The 19,381-nt window shown below is 52.0% G+C and overlaps 1 protein-coding gene across 1 annotated transcript in view; it reads left to right on the top strand.

Moving 5' to 3' along the window:
* Window positions 1–528: 528 nt before the first annotated feature.
* sspo (SCO-spondin) overlaps window positions 529–19,381 on the top strand; it is a 311,321-nt gene continuing 292,468 nt past the window's right edge. The window contains 13 exon segments of the mRNA XM_072245202.1: window positions 529–547; window positions 867–1,037; window positions 4,073–4,185; window positions 4,187–4,234; window positions 4,236–4,310; window positions 4,611–4,713; window positions 5,606–5,764; window positions 8,030–8,115; window positions 8,845–8,967; window positions 10,108–10,270; window positions 10,707–10,947; window positions 17,625–17,763; window positions 18,227–18,350. Coding sequence (XP_072101303.1) covers window positions 529–547; window positions 867–1,037; window positions 4,073–4,185; window positions 4,187–4,234; window positions 4,236–4,310; window positions 4,611–4,713; window positions 5,606–5,764; window positions 8,030–8,115; window positions 8,845–8,967; window positions 10,108–10,270; window positions 10,707–10,947; window positions 17,625–17,763; window positions 18,227–18,350 — 1,564 coding nt within the window.

The following is a 19,381-nucleotide window of genomic DNA, read 5'->3' as shown; positions in this document are numbered from 1 at the left end:
TTGGAACCTAAGAAAATAAGAATTGATCTTATAGAGATGTATAAAGTCATGAGGGGCATAGAGAAAGTGAGAGCACTCAATCCTTTCCACAGGATTTGGGAATCAAAAGTTAAGGCACACAGGCTTGAGGTGAGAGATTTAATAGGGACCTGGGAAGCAACTTTTTTACCCCAGAAGGTGGTGGGTATATGGAATGAGCTGCCAGAGGAGGTGGTAAAGACAAGTGCAATTACATTTAAAAGACTCATGGACGGGTACATGGATAGGAAAGGTTTAGAGGGATGTGAGCCAAACGTAAGCAACCGGGACTAGCTCAGGAAGACACTTTGGTCAGCATGGACAGGTTGGGCCGAAGGGCCTGTTTCTGTTTGACTGTGTGACAGGATACACCTTGTCATGCTCTGGAATTTATCCACCCTTCTGCATTTCCTCATATCACTGCTCCCCTCTGTGGATCTCAGCGGCTTCTATGTCCTTCTCCACGGTAAATACAAAGATGATTCTTGGAGAGGCCGATCCTGTGGAGCCATGGAGAAGAGGGAGCAGGGTGGAGCAATAACAGTGTGATAGACAGAGTGGAAAATCTTCTTTCATGCTACCTCATAATGATTGTACTGCTCCTCGACCTCAAACTGGCAGTAACCTATAACTCCACAGACACAGACCTGCTCCTGGACCATGACCTCCACGGAAATTGTCTTCTGACTTCAGACCACGAATGACCAATAATCCTATGGTTACTGACCATTGTGGACACCTGAACATCACACAGCTCTTGTTCTGACCCTCAGACTTCTGACTGGTGGGTAATTACCCATCTCTGCTCTCAGCTCACCATGGTGACGCTGCTGTATTATCTGTTGCAGACGCGCCTTTCCTGGGTCGTTGCTACACTTCGTGGAATTGCCAGGAGTTTCCTGGAATCAGCAACAGTTCTGACGTCTCGATGGAGAGTTGTTGTCAGGAATTGTTGGGTCACAGCTGGAGGAACACCTCCTCGGGCTTCTGCGTCTCCTGTTCCCACACCATCCTGACAGGTCAGCAGCCGGTCACCATCGCCGCGTGTCGCGGTATGCCAGTGCAGGGCTGTGTGAGTCCACCTTGCACTTTCGGTCTACGGGTTGATAAACTGGTTCATTGTCATCACACGTACAGAGGTACAGTGAAAAACATGTCCTACATACTGCACATACAGATCCAGTCATTACATAATGCATTGAGGTGGCACAGCAACAGGGTGCAGAATAAAGTGTAACAGCTTGGGGAAAAATGCGGTGCAAGCACACAGTATGGTGCAAGGGCCGCAATGAGGTACGAGTCTTATTGTATTAGGGAACCGTTCAATAGTCTTTATACCAGCAGGATAGAAGCTGTCCTTGAGCCTAGTGTTACGGGATTTCAAGCATTTGTATCTTCTGCCCAATGGCCTTCATTGCTAGAGGGATTGAATTAAGAGCAGGGAGGTTATGCTACAATAATACAGGGTACCGTTGAGGCCATGCCTGGAGTACTGCATGCTGTTCTGGTCTCCTTACTCAAGAAAAGATATACTGGCTTTGGAGGTGGTGCAGAGGCGGTCATCAGGTTGATTATGGAGATGAGGGGATTAGCCTATGAAGAGAGACTGAGTCACCTGGAACAATGCTTGCTGGAATACAAAAGAATTAGAGGGCTATGGGTAACCCTAGTAATTACTAAGGTAGGGATATGTTTGGCACAGCTTTGTGGGCCGAAGGGCCTGTATTGTGCTGTAGGTTTTCTATGTTTCTTGTAAGAGGGATTTCTAGAAACATAAAATTATGAAAGGGGTAGATAAGATAGAGACAGGGCAGTTGGTTCCATTGGTAGGTAGCTTTAGGGTGGAGATGAGGAAAAACTGTTTTTTCCCGGGAGAGTAGTGAATCTGTCCCGGGAGAGTAGTGAATCTGTGGAATTCCCTACTCACGGAAGTAGTAGTGGCTCCTCATTAAATATATTTAAGACATAGTTAGATGGATATCCGCTTAGCATGGGGATTAAGAGTTGTGTGGAAAAGGCAGGTTAGCCATGATCTTATTGAATGGTGGGAGCTGGCTCTCTGGCTCACTCCTCCTCCTAGCTCTTGTGTTCTAATGCCTGTCTGGGGGGAGCGGGGTGGAATAGAGTCTTTAATTGTGTTACACACACACAAAATTGCTGGTGAACACAGCGGGCCAGGCAGCATCTATAGGAAGAGGTACAGTCGATGTTTTGGGCCGGGACCCTTCGTCAGGACTCAATTTGTCAGGACTTTAATTGTGTTGGCTGCTTTACTAAGGCAGCGAGACTGTAGACAGAGTCCATGGAGCGGGGCTGGTGTTCTGATCTTCTGCAGCCCCCACTGTGCACAAACACAAAAGCTCACCTTGAAGCAAGGAGAGTTGTGTCCTGGTTCACCATTCATACAGAGTACTGAGTACCTACAGAGAGTAGTTAAGAAAGCAAGCAACATGTTGTCATTTGAGACCTCACCTGTGTATGCTGAGGAGGACTTTGTAGAACTCAGAATTCAGAGGATGGCGGTGGGGGTGGAGGAGATGCAGAAATTCTGTAACAGCATCAAAGAGGGGACGATATGTGTCCTGAGAGTGCTTCAATATGGATAAATGCCAGAACCAGATGGGATGTAACCCAGGCTGCTGTGGGAGGCAAGGGAAGAGTCTGACAGATAACTAGAGAACAGCGAGTGCGGTTCTTTTATTCAGGGGAAGCAGGGATAAGGCAGGTAATTACAGGTTTGTGAGTCTAATGTCAGTGGGGAAATTATTGGACCAAATTCTGAGGAACAAGATTAATCTATACTTAGAAAGAGAAGATTTAAACAAAGAGGAGATGCTGCAATCTGGAGTAACAAAAATCTTTTGGAGGAACTCAGCAGGTCAAGCAACATCTGTAGGAAGAAAGGAATTGTCAACGTTTTGGGTTGAAATCCTGCCTCAGGACTAAAGACATGATGGTCAGAATGGCTTTATTCAGAGGGATCGTCTGACCAGTTTGAATTTTTCAAAGAGATAACAAAGTGTATTGAGAGGACCAATGCAGTTGTCCATATAGACTTCAGTGAGGCCTTGACTGGGATTGAAAAATCCTAGCTGTGAGGAGGATAGTCCAGGCTGGGGTGTTGTGCATTGAGGGAAGATGTAGTTAGAGTGTATAATGAAGAGAGCTCTCCCCAGATGGAGAGAAAGAACTGGTACCCATTTACTGAGAGCGCAGTACACCATCAGGATTGGAGTTAGAGGGCAGTTGAGGAATTTAAAAGCACTCAGTTCATTAGCTGGGTACGTATTATAAGAGCAGTAGTTAGGTCACAGCTGGAGTACTGAGTACAGTTCTTGATGCTACACTACAGGAATGATGTGGTTGTACTGGATTCACCAGGATGTTGTCTGGGACGGAGTGTTTCAATTACAAGGAGAGACTGGAGAGGGTGGATCTGTTCTCCCTGGAGTGGAGGGGGACTGAGTGTAGATTTCTTCTATCCACCTGATGGAGGTGTACAACATTATGAGAACCAAAGGACCTGATTCTGTGCTGTGTGACTCTGTGAGATTCATTGCTGGTGGAGGAGGCACTTCACCAGCACTGAGTGAATTTTTCACATAGTGATAGGCACACAGAAGGCACTGTTGGGGCTGGTGGTTGAGGCTGATACTCCAGGGACTTTTAAGAGACTCTTAGAAAGACATATGGATAAAAGAAAAATGGAGATTTCTGGGTTATGTAGGAGACTGATCGTGGAGTAGGTTTATATAGGTATACACAGCATTGTGAGCCAAAAGGTCTGTAATGTGCTGCACTGTTCTGCGGGTTAGGTAGCCAACAAGCTGAGATCAGATGGGGTTGATGCCAGAACTGGGAAATAGGACACACCCAAGGGCTGGCTTGGCCTCGGATAGGTTAGATTGGCCGAATGCCTCTGCTTATGCCGGAATTTATAACAATTCTGCTGGGTGATGTTCTTGGTTGGTGGTGGGCAGTGTGGGGAGCAGGCTGCCCAAGGAGGGTGTGTCCCCACACCAACCAAGCACTGTCTCTCTCTCTCTGTCCACAGAGGCTTTGTCCACTCCGCTGCTGCTCAGGCCAGTCGCCCTGCTTGGTTCGTCCAAAGACCACCGGCTCTCTGCTTCCTGCCTCACCTGGGGCGGTTTCCATTACCAAACCTTTGGATGGAAAACACTTCCACTTCGATGGGACCTGCACCTATAACCTGGCCCTCGTCGCTAGACGGAACCTGGGCCATCTACCTGTCCACCAGCAGCTGTCCCAGACCAAGGAGGGAGTGTTCAAAGGTCAGTTGCAACCTTGTTCTCTTGACTTATGGGGGGAGGGGTCACATTCAGACATTGTGGGGTCATTCCAAAAACCTGACCGCATCTCCATTCCCAGAACTTGACCCCATCCTTATTCCCTATTCCTCATTCCTCAACCCGTTCCCTTCAAACCTGATCCCTTTAGAAATCTTGCTCCGTCTCCTGCATCCTTTTTCCTGTCCCTCACCCCCCTTTCCCCCACCCATCCCCACCCTCACCTTTCCCCCTCTCCCCTACTCCTTGCTCTCCCACTCACTTATCCTGCTGCTGTATTCCCAGGTGCTGCGGATTATGTTCGGTTTGGACCTGATCTTGACACAGAATCAAACTGTGATCATCAACGATGTTGTACTCACTCCGGGGAGGCCCTATCTTCACAATGGTGAGTCTCTGCCACACACTGTTCTGTGGCAAAGAGAGAACCACTTGGTGCATTGAGTCTGTGCCAGCTCCCACTACAAGAATCCTATCGGTACCCTCCCTGCTCTTTATTCCCTCTCTGCCCAGTTCCATTCTCCAGGCCCTGCTGCATGCTGCTTCCTGTCACATCCTCACAGTGGCTTCCTTGTAGATGCACTCATGTGGGGAGGGCTGTACCTTTGATGGACAGGGCCGTATCCACAACATCGGCCTTTCTTTTCATGGGCATTTGGTGTTTCCATACCAGCCTGTGATGCAATCAGTCAGTATACTCCTCCCCACACATCTATAGAGGCTGTCAAAGTTTTAAACGACGTACTGAATCTTTGCAAACTTCTAATAAAGTGGAGGTGCTGCCATGTTTTCTTTGTAATGGCAACTTGTGTGCTGGACCCAGGGACAGGTTTGCTGAAATTTAACACTAAGGAATTTCAAGTTGTTGGTCCTGTTCACCTCTGATCCCCCAATGAGGACTGGCTCATGGGCCTCTGGTTTCCTCCTCCTGTCGTCAGTAATCAGCTCCTTGGTCCTGCCGACACTGAGTGAGAGGTTGTTGTTTGTTGTGGCACTACTCAGCCAGACTTTCAGTCTCCCTCCTATATGCTGATTTGTCAACACCATGAATTCAGCCAACAAAAGTTCAATCCGAAATGTTCTCAAGCTGTGGTGTTTAATCAAAGCGTTCGGAAAATCCAAATACCCCGGCCTCTGGCTCCCTCTTGTCTACTCTGGTGGGTTTGGAGGTGCTTGGCTGAAGAGCCCATTTGTGTGGTGTAAACACTGGGTCTCCCTCTCTGTGTCTGTCTCTCTCCCCACCCCTCCCTGATGATATGACCAGTGAGTTTGTTCTGCAGGGATCAGCGTTCGCTGGCTGGGGGATTTTATTTTCCTGGAGAGCGGGCTCGGAGTGCGTTTGAAACTGGATGGAGACCAACTGGTGTTGGTGACGGTGACTTCGGAACTGAGGGGAACAACTCAGGGACTGTGTGGAGTCTACAATGACGTTGCAGAAGGTGAGTGTGAGGCAGCTTCGGGGCACCAAAGTGCAGGCTGTGGGACTGAGTTAGCTCACTCAACCACAGCAGCCCTGTCACAGAAGGAGAACAATTGTTGGTTTGGCACCCATCCCTAATCCTATCTCCCCATCTGGGACCCGTGTTCCTGTGAGTCATGGCTCCTTACGGACAGTCACAGGTCCAGGGCAATGTGATGTGGTCGCTGGCTCTCCCGCCCTGTCAGAGGACCTCCTCAAGCAGCTCATTTCTCTTACCCTTATTTACTTACCTGAGCCCTTAGCTCCCAGTGGAGAGAGGCCATCCATGATCTTCCGTCTACATCGTCCTCTGAAAGCGTTGATGTGGTTGGAGTTCATCAGTGCTTCTGCAATCCACTGTATCCACTGTACAGGCATTGGCCCATACAGTTCACCAGAGCCCTGCTGGCTGGCCTTACCCGTTCCTACCTCTCATCACGGGGATGTCGGTTTGCACTTTGAGAGACAATTCCTCATTTCTACCACCCTTTATCTCAGATCCTCTTAAAATCTTCTCCCTCTCACCTTAAACTTGTGTCCTCTGATTGTACACCTCTACCCAGGGAAAAAGGCTGTGACCATCCACTTTATCTGTGTCCACCTTGATTTTATAAGCCTCTGTAAAGTCACCCCTCGACCTCCTTTATCCAATGAAAACAGCACTAGACGATCCAGCTTCTCTGTATAACTCAAGCCCTTCAGTCCCGGTAATACCTTTGTGAATCTTTTCTGCACTCTTTCCAGCTTAACGATATCCTGCCTGTGGCTGGGCAACCAGAACTGCACATGACACTTCGTGTGACTTCAGCAATGACCTTAATATTGTAACACCCTTTTTGTTTTCAAACATACAAACGTATACTCACTCACAGAAGTATATACGATAATCTGAGGCTCACAAAACTATTAAAGATTTCAAGTTAAAATACGAGTACAATTATCCCCAAAACACTCCATATCCTGTGGGGGGGGGGGGGTCCCACCATTTTTGGAACTTCTCCACTGTGCCCATAGAAACCACATGCTCCTTCTTCAAGGACACCTGGGCAAGGACATAGCCCAGAAAAGAGGCACAGTGAGGTCAGCCATAGCCCTTGACTGCCCACTGCCTGGACCTGTGAACAACCACCTTGGAGCTATTCCCAGGAGCAGGCTGACCAGGAGGTTACTCCAAACGCCCCATCCCTTAGCGTACAGGGTGACCATAGGTCAGGAGCGCGGGGCTGAAGTGCAGTCAGAACTTGAGAAGTAGCCCTTAAGATATTCAAGTAGGGGATTGCAGCCACGCCTTGTAGCTCCACACGTAGGTGACCACCCTAATCCTTAAGGGAGCCTATTCCCTCCCCAATGCTTGGTAACTTGTTAAATCGGGTTATTGTTGTTCCTTGTAGCAAGGTGCAAGACAAGATCATTTACACAGTGCATTGAGGCAGGATAAGGTAGAACAATAATAGTGCTGATGAAGTGCAACCACAAACCAGAGAAAATCTGCAGATGATGGAAATCCGAGCAACACACACAAAATGCTGGAGGAACTCAACAGGCCAGGCAGCATCTATGGAAAAGAGTAAACAGCTGACATTTCGAGCCAAGATTGATGAAGACCCGTTCTGATGAAGGGTCTCGGCCCGAAACGTCGACTGTTTATTCTTTTCCATTGATGCTTCCTGGCCTGCTGAGTTCCTCTAGCATTTTGTGTGTGTTGCAGAATGAAGTGTAACAGTTACAGAGAAAGTGCAGTGGAGGTAGACAAGGTGGAAGGTCATAAGGAGGTATACCATGAGACCATTTTATTGTGTAAAGCCTGATGGTTTGTACATTCTGTCTATTGGGAGAGGGGAGAGGGGAGCAGAGAGGATGTCCAGGGTGGGTGGGGCCTTTGATTCTGCTGGCTGCTTCACCAAAGCAGTCAGACATGTAGACAGAGTCTATGGAAGGGAGGCCGTTTTCCATGGTGTGCTGGGCTGTGTCCACAACACTCTGCATTTTCTTGCGGTGACAGGCAGAGCAACTGCATACCAAGCTGGGATGTACCCAGATAGGATGCCTTGTGTGGTGTATCCTGTGGAATCTCTACTCCAGGTGACTCAGGCACTCCTAGCTCCACCCACCCACACACGACCTCTTCTTTCCTCCTCTCTGCTTCCTGCAGGCCCCTCCCCTCTCCTCTCCTGGGTGTTAGGTGTGGTGGGGGGGATTGGGAGTTCTCTGTCTGACCCCACCTTCTCTATATTCCCTTCCACAGATGACTTCACCACTGTCTCGGGATCCCTGACCTCCATCGCTGCCACGTTCGGCAACTCCTGGAGAGTCTTCCAGTCTGAGCCTGAGGTAATGTCACCCATCCCTGAGGGAGGAGCTGCAGAGTGTATGGAGAGCGGCTTGGTGTTTGGGGGAGGGAAACAGTGTTCTGGGGGGGGGGGGTTATGTTTCTTGTGGATCATTGTTGGGGAGGCAGTGACCTGGAAACGGGGTGTGGGGTAGGCTGTTCAAGGCTTAGTGCTGGGGGTGGGCAGCTGTGGGGTTAGGGATCAGCATCAGACATTCCGGGTCACTATTGGAGTCAGTGGTCAGTAATGGATCAGGATCAGTACCGTAGATGGGGGGGTGGGGGGTGGTGGTCAGGGGTCATATTGGGGTCAGGAATCAGCCAGAGATTCCTGATCACCACAGAGTGTCAGGGGTTGTGATTAAATGTTAAGGTGCAAGGGTCAACAATGTGCTCAGGGTGGGGGATCTTGGTCACGGGTCAAGATTTGAAGATCATTGAGAGGGATTCGGGCAACATCAGGGGTCAAGGATTGGGAATAATTGTCATTGCTCACTGGGGTCAGGATTCGGGATGGGGTTCAAAGGTCATGGTCTGGGATCAGTGTTTAAAGGTGTGTGTTGGGGTCAGGATATGGGAATGAGTGTTAGGGTCAGGAGTCACTGGAGTCAGGGGTTAGGGGGTCAGGGTGCAGGGTTTAGCATTGGGTTCAGGGGATCAGAGTTCAGGGATTACTATCGTGGGTGAAGAGGTCGGGAATCTAGGCTCTCTGACCTGCTGTGTTGTTTCAGGTCTGCGATGAAGCCTCGGAGCCCAATGTGGGTTGTGATGCTCAGGACCCAGGTCTTCCTCCATCTGCAAAGTCCATGTGTGGCCGCCTCCTCTCCCTACCATTCACCCAGTGCCATGCACAGGTAACGCTGAGCCCAAGCAGACAGAGCCATTGCACCCCCCCCCCACCCCCGGAATGGAGGATGGGGTAGTCAGGGAAGGTGGGACATTTGGGAATGCTGGATGGAGAGGGAGTTGAGAGGTGAAATATTTGAGAAGAAGAGAAAGTCTCTGAGGTCCTTCCCTGCCCTGCTAGGTCACCTGCTTAGCTAACTCCTTACAGACACCAAGCCTCAGTGACGCTCCATCACCCCTATTACAGATCCCAACCCCTCTCGGAGGGAACATTCTTTCTCAGGTTCCTCCTTACCCCTCACCCCTGGGGAAAAGCCTCCCTTCTACCCTTTCTGTGTCCCATGTAATTTTGTGCTCTTCTGTCAGGGCTTTCCCCTCCCCCCCCCACCACCTTCTGCACTCCAAGGGAAGTAAACCCAGCTTCTCCCAACCTCTCCTCGTCACTGAAACCCTCCACCACAGACCCAACTGTGGCAAATTCCACTTACCGTCTCTGCAGTGCCATTGGGCCCCCCCCGCCCCCCAGTAGTGTGGTGACTAGGACTGCACACAGTCCCCCACCTGGGGTCTAACGATGCATGGAGGTCAGGGCAGTAGATGTGAGTTTTGTCCAGATTCAACAGGGAGGCTGCATCAAACGTTTAGAATCCATGTGATCTGGAGCATGTTGTTCAACTAGATCTAGATTTGGAATTGGCAATAGGAAACAGAGGCTGCTGCCACAAGGCAACAAATCCGGTTTATTAACCTGTTGAAATTGATTCTGGGTTACAGGGTTTATTACTGGTTTATGTGATTGGATAGCTGTGACCAGTGATGCTCCACAGGGATCTGTGTGGGGACACTTGCTCTTTGGAATCGATGTGAATGACCTGGATATGGATATGGAGGTGTGATCAGTACGTCTGCAGATGACACTAGAATTGGTGGAGATGTTGACTGTGTGGAGGGTGGTTGCAGACATGGCAAATGGAGTGTAATCCTAATGTACCGAAGGGTCTTGAGGTGCAAGTGCTCTGCTCCCTGAAACCAGCACCACATGTGGATAAGGCGATACAGCGTTCCGGGGTGGTGACAGTGACCTAGCCCCACACAAGTTGCTGTTTCACATAGTTCTCACTCTGATCCCAATGTTCCTGTGTCTCCAGGTCAACCCGGACAATTACTTGGAAACGTGCTTCTTCCCGTTCTGTGCTGGGGCTGCTACCCAGGAAGGGATTCGCCGCGCAGTGTGCCAGACCTTTGCCAGTTACTCCCGGGAATGTGGGCAACATCAGATCTACCTCCAGTGGCGATCCCCAGAATTCTGTGGTCAGGATCTTTTCTCACTCACTCACTCTGCGGGGAATGGGTTAGGTGTCACCTGCAACCACACCCATGCAACTCCACATCTGCAGCTATGCATGTCTGGCTGTGTCCATTGACCACGTCTGGCTGCATGTTGCCTGCCCAGTGGTTAAGACTGAAGTGGGTGAGACCAGCATCAGTCACTGCTCACTGGTGCTCAGCGCAAGGGGTTGGGGGTGGGGGGCTGGTAGGTCTCCGCTGGTTGGGGTGGGGACTGATCTGGAGGATAGGTGGGATGAATTTGTGGGAGTGAGGGTGGACCTGGTGAGAATGGAGTGGGGTTAAGGACAGATGTGGTGCTGTTGTATCGGAAAGGAGACAGCCTGGTGGGATTTGATGGGTAGGGTGTGGACAGTGTTCTGCCTGGTGTGGGTTGTACAGTGTGGCCTGTTTTGGACAGAGAGAAGGTGTCCGGATGGGATGGTGTACTCGGACTGTGTGTCGTCCTGCCCGGCCAGCTGTGAGGGAGGAGGCAGCCCAGCCCTGGGCTCCTGTCGGGAGGAGTGTGTGAGTGGCTGCGAGTGTCTCCAAGGGCTGTTCCAGGAGGGTGATCGGTGTGTTCCTGCTGACCAGTGTCCATGCTACCATCGTGGCCAGAGATATTCGCCTGGACAGACCATTCCACATAGGTGTAACCACTGGTGAGTGAACATGGCCCACGTTGTCTCTGCTGAACTTGGTGCCGAATTAAACTAAAACCTCTTCTGCTGGCACCTACTCCGTATCTCTCTGCTGCCACACATGTATAGTATATCCTGATCTAAACTGTGTCTACCTCCACACCACCCCACAGCGTATTCTGTACAATAACCCCTCCCCGTCACTTCCACCCTCTGGAAACACACCCTCCCTCACGTCGTCCTCCAGCACTCCCAGAAAGAAGCCCCTCAACACCCTCCCATTCCCGTCCTGACAGCCCCACCTCACCCCACCCCTCTATCAGCCTATACCCCTCCCTCACCCCAGTACTCCACCACCCCCTCCCCATTTTCACTCCGGCCCCCAAGAGTAGACTCAGCTCATTGGGATCCTTGGCTCACTGACTGAGCTCTGAGGTCAGTGCCGAGCTCCCAGCCCCACTGCAGCCCAGAATGTTCCCCTCCCACTCTCCCTGTGGTTCTGGAACATGTGCCTCCATCGTCCCTGAGAGTCTAGAATGTTCTGCTCATGAGGCAACAGTGGCTGGCAGTTCAGCCCTTCATTCCCAGTGCATGCTGGAAAACACGTGCCCAGTGTGGCATTCCCAGTGCAAGCTGGAAAACACATGCCCAGTGTGGCATTCCCAGTGCAAGCTGGAAAACACATGCCCAGTGTGGCATTCCCAGTGCAAGCTGGAAAACACATGCCCAGTGTGGCATTCCCAGTGCAAGCTGGAAAACACAAGCCCAGTGTGGCATTCCCAGTGCAAGCTGGAAAACACAGGTCCAGTGTGGCATTCCCAGTGCATGCTGGAAAACACATGCCCAGTGTGGCATTCCCAGCGCAAGCTGGAAAACACGTGCCCAGTGTGGCATTCCCAGTGCAAGCTGGAAAACACAGGTCCAGTGTGGCATTCCCAGTGCAAGCTGGAAAACACAAGCCCAATGTGGCATTCCCAGTGCATGCTGGAAAACACAAGCCCAATGTGGCATTCCCAGTGCATGCTGGAAAACACAAGCCCAATGTGGCATTCCCAGTGCAAGCTGGAAAACACAAGCCCAGTGTGGCATTCCCAGTGCATGCTGGAAAACACATGCCCAATGTGGCATTCCCAGTGCATGCTGGAAAACACGTGCCCAGTGTGGCATTCCCAGTGCATGCTGGAAAACACAGGTCCAGTGTGGCATTCCCAGTGCATGCTGGAAAACACATGCCCAGTGTGGCATTCCCAGTGCATGCTGGAAAACACAGGTCCTGTGTGGCATTCCCAGTGCATGCTGGAAAACACAAGCCCAGTGTGGCATTCCCAGTGCATGCTGGAAAACACGTGCCCAGTGTGGCATTCCCAGTGCATGCTGGAAAACACATGCCCAGTGTGGCATTCCCAGTGCATGCTGGAAAACACATGCCCAATGTGGCATTCCCAGTGCATGCTGGAAAACACGTGCCCAGTGTGGCATTCCCAGTGCATGCTGGAAAACACAGGTCCAGTGTGGCATTCCCAGTGCATGCTGGAAAACACAAGCCCAGTGTGGCATTCCCAGTGCATGCTGGAAAACACGTGCCCAGTGTGGCATTCCCAGTGCATGCTGGAAAACACATGCCCAATGTGGCATTCCCAGTGCATGCTGGAAAACACGTGCCCAGTGTGGCATTCCCAGTGCATGCTGGAAAACACAGGTCCAGTGTGGCATTCCCAGTGCATGCTGGAAAACACATGCCCAGTGTGGCATTCCCAGTGCATGCTGGAAAACACAGGTCCTGTGTGGCATTCCCAGCGCATGCTGGAAAACACAGGTCCAGTGTGGCATTCCCAGTGCAAGCTGGAAAACACATGCCCAATGTGGCATTCCCAGTGCATGCTGGAAAACACAAGCCCAATGTGGCATTCCCAGCGCAAGCTGGAAAACACAGGTCCAGTGTGGCATTCCCAGTGCAAGCTGGAAAACACAAGCCCTGTGTGGCATTCCCAGTGCATGCTGGGAAACACGTGCCCAGTGTGGCATTCCCAGTGCAAGCTGGAAAACACGTGCCCAGTGTGGCATTCCCAGTGCAAGCTGGAAAACACAGGTCCAGTGTGGCATTCCCAGTGCAAGCTGGAAAACACAAGCCCTGTGTGGCATTCCCAGTGCATGCTGGGAAACACGTGCCCAGTGTGGCATTCCCAGTGCATGCTGGAAAACACAAGCCCAGTGTGGCATTCCCAGCGCATGCTGGAAAACACGTGCCCAGTGTGGCATTCCCAGTGCAAGCTGGAAAACACGTGCCCAGTGTGGCATTCCCAGTGCAAGCTGGAAAACACATGCCCAGTGTGGCATTCCCAGTGCAAGCTGGAAAACACATGCCCAGTGTGGCATTCCCAGTGCATGCTGGAAAACACAGGTCCAGTGTGGCATTCCCAGTGCATGCTGGAAAACACGTGCCCAGTGTGGCATTCCCAGTGCAAGCTGGAAAACACATGCCCAGTGTGGCATTCCCAGTGCAAGCTGGAAAACACATGCCCAGTGTGGCATTCCCAGTGCAAGCTGGAAAACACAGGTCCAGTGTGGCATTCCCAGTGCAAGCTGGAAAACACGTGCCCAGTGTGGCATTCCCAGTGCAAGCTGGAAAACACATGCCCAGTGTGGCATTCCCAGTGCATGCTGGAAAACACAGGTCCAGTGTGGCATTCCCAGTGCATGCTGGAAAACACAGGTCCAGTGTGGCATTCCCAGTGCATGCTGGAAAACACATGCCCAATGTGGCATTCCCAGTGCAAGCTGGGAAACACGTGCCCAGTGTGGCATTCCCAGTGCACGCTGGAAAACACATGTCCAGTGTGGCATTCCCAGTGCAAGCTGGAAAACACATGCCCAGTGTGGCATTCCCAGTGCAAGCTGGAAAACACGTGCCCAGTGTGGCATTCCCAGTGCAAGCTGGAAAACACATGCCCAGTGTGGCATTCCCAGTGCAAGCTGGAAAACACAGGTCCAGTGTGGCATTCCCAGTGCATGCTGGAAAACACGTGCCCAGTGTGGCATTCCCAGTGCATGCTGGAAAACACAAGCCCAGTGTGGCATTCCCAGTGCAAGCTGGAAAACACGTGCCCAGTGTGGCATTCCCAGTGCAAGCTGGAAAACACATGCCCAGTGTGGCATTCCCAGTGCAAGCTGGAAAACACAGGTCCAGTGTGGCATTCCCAGTGCAAGCTGGAAAACACATGCCCAGTGTGGCATTCCCAGTGCAAGCTGGAAAACACATGCCCAGTGTGGCATTCCCAGTGCATGCTGGAAAACACATGCCCAGTGTGGCATTCCCAGCGCATGCTGGAAAACACATGCCCAGTGTGGCATTTCCAGTGCAAGCTGGAAAACACAAGCCCAATGTGGCATTCCCAGTGCAAGCTGGAAAACACATGCCCAGTGTGGCATTCCCAGTGCAAGCTGGAAAACACATGCCCAGTGTGGCATTCCCAGTGCATGCTGGAAAACACAGGTCCAGTGTGGCATTCCCAGTGCAAGCTGGAAAACACAGGTCCAGTGTGGCATTCCCAGTGCAAGCTGGGAAACACGTGCCCAGTGTGGCATTCCCAGTGCAAGCTGGAAAACACAGGTCCAGTGTGGCATTCCCAGTGCAAGCTGGGAAACACGTGCCCAGTGTGGCATTCCCAGTGCATGCTGGAAAACACAGGTCCAGTGTGGCATTCCCAGTGCAAGCTGGAAAACACATGCCCAGTGTGGCATTCCCAGTGCATGCTGGAAAACACAGGTCCAGTGTGGCATTCCCAGTGCAAGCTGGAAAACACAAGCCCTGTGTGGCATTCCCAGCGCAAGCTGGAAAACACATGCCCAATGTGGCATTCCCAGTGCATGCTGGAAAACACAAGCCCAGTGTGGCATTCCCAGTGCAAGCTGGAAAACACATGCCCAGTGTGGCATTCCCAGTGCAAGCTGGAAAACACAAGCCCAGTGTGGCATTCCCAGTGCAAGCTGGAAAACACGTGCCCAGTGTGGCATTCCCAGTGCAAGCTGGAAAACACATGCCCAGTGTGGCATTCCCAGTGCAAGCTGGAAAACACGTGCCCAGTGTGGCATTCCCAGTGCATGCTGGAAAACACGTGCCCAGTGTGGCATTCCCAGTGCATGCTGGAAAACACATGCCCAGTGTGGCATTCCCAGTGCAAGCTGGAAAACACAAGCCCAGTGTGGCATTCCCAGTGCATGCTGGAAAACACATGCCCAATGTGGCATTCCCAGTGCATGCTGGAAAACACAGGTCCAGTGTGGCATTCCCAGTGCAAGCTGGAAAACACAAGCCCAATGTGGCATTCCCAGTGCATGCTGGAAAACACATGCCCAGTGTGGCATTCCCAGTGCAAGCTGGAAAACACATGCCCAGTGTGGCATTCCCAGTGCATGCTGGAAAACACATGCCCAATGTGGCATTCCCAGTGCATGCTGGAAAACACGTGCCCAGTGTGGCATTCCCAGTGCATGCTGGAAAACACATGCCCAATGTGGCATTCCCAGTGCATGCTGGAAAACACGTGCCCAGTGTGGCATTCCCAGTGCATGCTGGAAAACACATGCCCAGTGTGGCATTCCCAGTGCAAGCTGGAAAACACAAGCCCAATGTGGCATTCCCAGTGCATGCTGGAAAACACATGCCCAGTGTGGCATTCCCAGTGCATGCTGGAAAACACGTGCCCAGTGTGGCATTCCCAGTGCAAGCTGGAAAACACAAGCCCAATGTGGCATTCCCAGTGCATGCTGGAAAACACAAGCCCAATGTGGCATTCCCAGTGCATGCTGGAAAACACAGGTCCAGTGTGGCATTCCCAGTGCAAGCTGGAAAACACATGCCCAATGTGGCATTCCCAGTGCATGCTGGAAAACACAGGTCCAGTGTGGCATTCCCAGTGCATGCTGGAAAACACGTGCCCAGTGTGGCATTCCCAGTGCATGCTGGAAAACACAAGCCCAGTGTGGCATTCCCAGTGCATGCTGGAAAACACAAGCCCAATGTGGCATTCCCAGTGCATGCTGGAAAACACATGCCCAATGTGGCATTCCCAGTGCATGCTGGAAAACACAAGCCCAATGTGGCATTCCCAGTGCAAGCTGGAAAACACAAGCCCAATGTGGCATTCCCAGTGCATGCTGGAAAACACAAGCCCAGTGTGGCATTCCCAGTGCATGCTGGAAAACACAAGCCCAATGTGGCATTCCCAGTGCAAGCTGGAAAACACAAGCCCAATGTGGCATTCCCAGTGCAAGCTGGAAAACACATGCCCAATGTGGCATTCCCAGTGCAAGCTGGAAAACACGTGCCCAGTGTGGCATTCCCAGTGCAAGCTGGAAAACACATGCCCAGTGTGGCATTCCCAGTGCATGCTGGAAAACACGTGCCCAGTGTGGCATTCCCAGCGCAAGCTGGAAAACACAAGCCCAGTGTGGCATTCCCAGTGCAAGCTGGAAAACACAAGCCCAGTGTGGCATTCCCAGTGCAAGCTGGAAAACACATGCCCAGTGTGGCATTCCCAGTGCAAGCTGGAAAACACATGCCCAGTGTGGCATTCCCAGCGCATGCTGGAAAACACAGGTCCAGTGTGGCATTCCCAGTGCAAGCTGGAAAACACAGGTCCAGTGTGGCATTCCCAGTGCATGCTGGAAAACACATGCCCAGTGTGGCATTCCCAGCGCAAGCTGGAAAACACGTGCCCAGTGTGGCATTCCCAGTGCAAGCTGGAAAACACATGCCCAGTGTGGCATTCCCAGTGCATGCTGGAAAACACAGGTCCAGTGTGGCATTCCCAGTGCAAGCTGGAAAACACGTGCCCAGTGTGGCATTCCCAGTGCAAGCTGGAAAACACGTGCCCAGTGTGGCATTCCCAGTGCATGCTGGAAAACACGTGCCCAGTGTGGCATTCCCAGTGCAAGCTGGAAAACACGTGCCCAGTGTGGCATTCCCAGTGCAAGCTGGAAAACACATGCCCAGTGTGGCATTCCCAGTGCATGCTGGAAAACACATGCCCAGTGTGGCATTCCCAGTGCATGCTGGAAAACACGTGCCCAGTGTGGCATTTCCAGTGCAAGCTGGAAAACACAAGCCCAGTGTGGCATTCCCAGTGCATGCTGGAAAACACAAGCCCAGTGTGGCATTCCCAGTGCAAGCTGGAAAACACAAGCCCAGTGTGGCATTCCCAGTGCATGCTGGAAAACACAAGCCCAGTGTGGCATTCCCAGTGCAAGCTGGAAAACACAGGTCCAATGTGGCATTCCCAGTGCATGCTGGAAAACACATGCCCAGTGTGGCATTCCCAGTGCAAGCTGGAAAACACAAGCCCAGTGTGGCATTCCCAGTGCATGCTGGAAAACACAAGCCCAATGTGGCATTCCCAGTGCATGCTGGAAAACACATGCCCAGTGTGGCATTCCCAGTGCATGCTGGGAAACGCAAGCCCTGTGTGGCATTCCCAGTGAACGGTGGGAAACGCATGCCCAGTGTGTCGTTCCCAGTAATGCTGGGAAATCTGAATTCTGGGAAATTCTGGCTCTGTAGAATTCCTGGATTAAACTTATAGCTGTTCCTCCATGGAAACATCTGGGCAACTGTTTATTCACCAAGGTCAGCTGTGCGCCTGTTGTATGGGAGGTGATGTGTAAGTGCAGAAGTGAGTATGATCTGTTTTTCTGTGCAGTGTGTGTCAGCGGGGACGCTGGGCATGTACGCAGGAGCGGTGTGCGGCGGAGTGCACCGTGCTGGGTGACCATCACTACACAACCTTCGATCGCCGGCCGTACACCATCCACGGGGCCTGTGAATACACATTGGTCGAGGTAAGCCCTAGCAACAGCCCAGCAATCACCCCCCCCCCCCCGCCATGGCATAACCCTCGCAATGCCTGAAAACACACTGGGCAACACCCCCCCCCCAGCAAAACCCTCGATGTGGCATTGACAATGCACCCAGCAACTTCCCTGTCGACATCCCGGTTACAGCCCCAGAAATGCCCCTAAGAACAGAACTGATGTCACCCCAGCAAAGCCCATGGCTACCCACTATCTGAAGTGGGGGTTTGAGGTCACCAGCCCAGCCCAGGAGACATAGAGATTGGGTGGGGCGGGGGGAGATTGCTGTAACTAGAAAACAGAGGGTGATGGGTTTTGGGATCCTGGCCCATTGTCAGCTCCCAGTCGTGAACTTGGGGACTGACCTCATTGGGGCCCTTCCGTGGGAAAGGCTGGGTTTCCCAGGGCTCCCAGGATGTGCCGTTTCTTGCTCTCATTCCTGCTATTCCAGGACTACGTGGAGGGCAAGCTGCTGATGAGTGGGGAGTATGTGAACTGTGGGAGAGCATCAGGTGGGTGCCTGAGGGCCCTCACCGCCATCGTCTACAAAACCGTAGTGAAGCTGCGCCGGACAGGTATGGTGGGGGAGGGGAAGCGAAGGCGGAGAGGGGCAGGGGAGAGGAGAGGAGTTTGAGGTTGGGGAGGAATGTGAGGGGGCAAAGCGAGAGGGAAAGGGGAATCTGGAGTTTGAAGAGATGGCAGAACAAGGGTTGGGGAGATGGGGATGGGGGTTGAGGACAGGAGTTGAGGACATAAGGATTGGGAAGGTAGGAGTGAGGAAATGGGGGGTGGAGAAATGGGATCGAGTTGGGGAATGGGAGTTCGAGGGTTGGAGTGAAACAATTGGGGGTGGGGTTCGGATTGATAGGGGTGGGGGTTGGGAGTTTTGAAGTGATGGGTGTTGGGTTGACAGGCATTGGATAGATGGAGAGATGGTGTTTGGGTTGATGTGTGAGGTGAGATGGGGCGAGACAAGTGTTGGAGAGATGGGAGGTGGGTTTGGATCGATGGGTGAGGGGAGATGGGGTGAGGTGTGTGTTGGGCAGATGGGGTTTGGGTTGATGGGTGAGGGTCGACGGGGTGAGGTGGGTGTTGGGGAGATGGGGTTTGGGTTGATGGGTAAAGGGAGATGGGGGTGAGGTGGGTGTTGGGGAGATGGGGTTTGGGTTGATGGGTGAGAGGAGATGGGGTGATGTGGGTCTTGGCTAGATGGTGTTTGGGTTGATGGGTGAGGGTCAATGGGGTGAGGTGGGTGTTGGGGAGATGGGGTTTGGGTTGATGGGTGGGAGTTCACAAGATTACAAGACAAAGGAGCAGAAGTAGGCCATTCGGCCCATCGAGTCTGCTCCGCAGCTCCCCCATGAGCTAAGCTATTCACCCATCTAGTTCCAATTTCCGGCTTTTTCCCCATATCCCTTGATACCCTGACTAATTAGATACCTGCCAATCTCCTCCTTAAACACTCTCAATGATCGGGCCTCCACAGCTGTATGTGGCAACGAATTTCACAAATCCACGACCCTCTGGCTAAAAAACCTTCTCCTCATCTGTTTTAACTGGGTACCCTCTAATTCTAAGACTATGGCCTCTTGTCCTGGACTCACCC

Source organism: Mobula birostris, chromosome 1, assembly GCF_030028105.1.
Source record: "Mobula birostris isolate sMobBir1 chromosome 1, sMobBir1.hap1, whole genome shotgun sequence".
Taxonomy (NCBI): domain Eukaryota; kingdom Metazoa; phylum Chordata; class Chondrichthyes; order Myliobatiformes; family Myliobatidae; genus Mobula; species Mobula birostris.
This window is presented reverse-complemented; position numbering and strand designations above follow the sequence as displayed.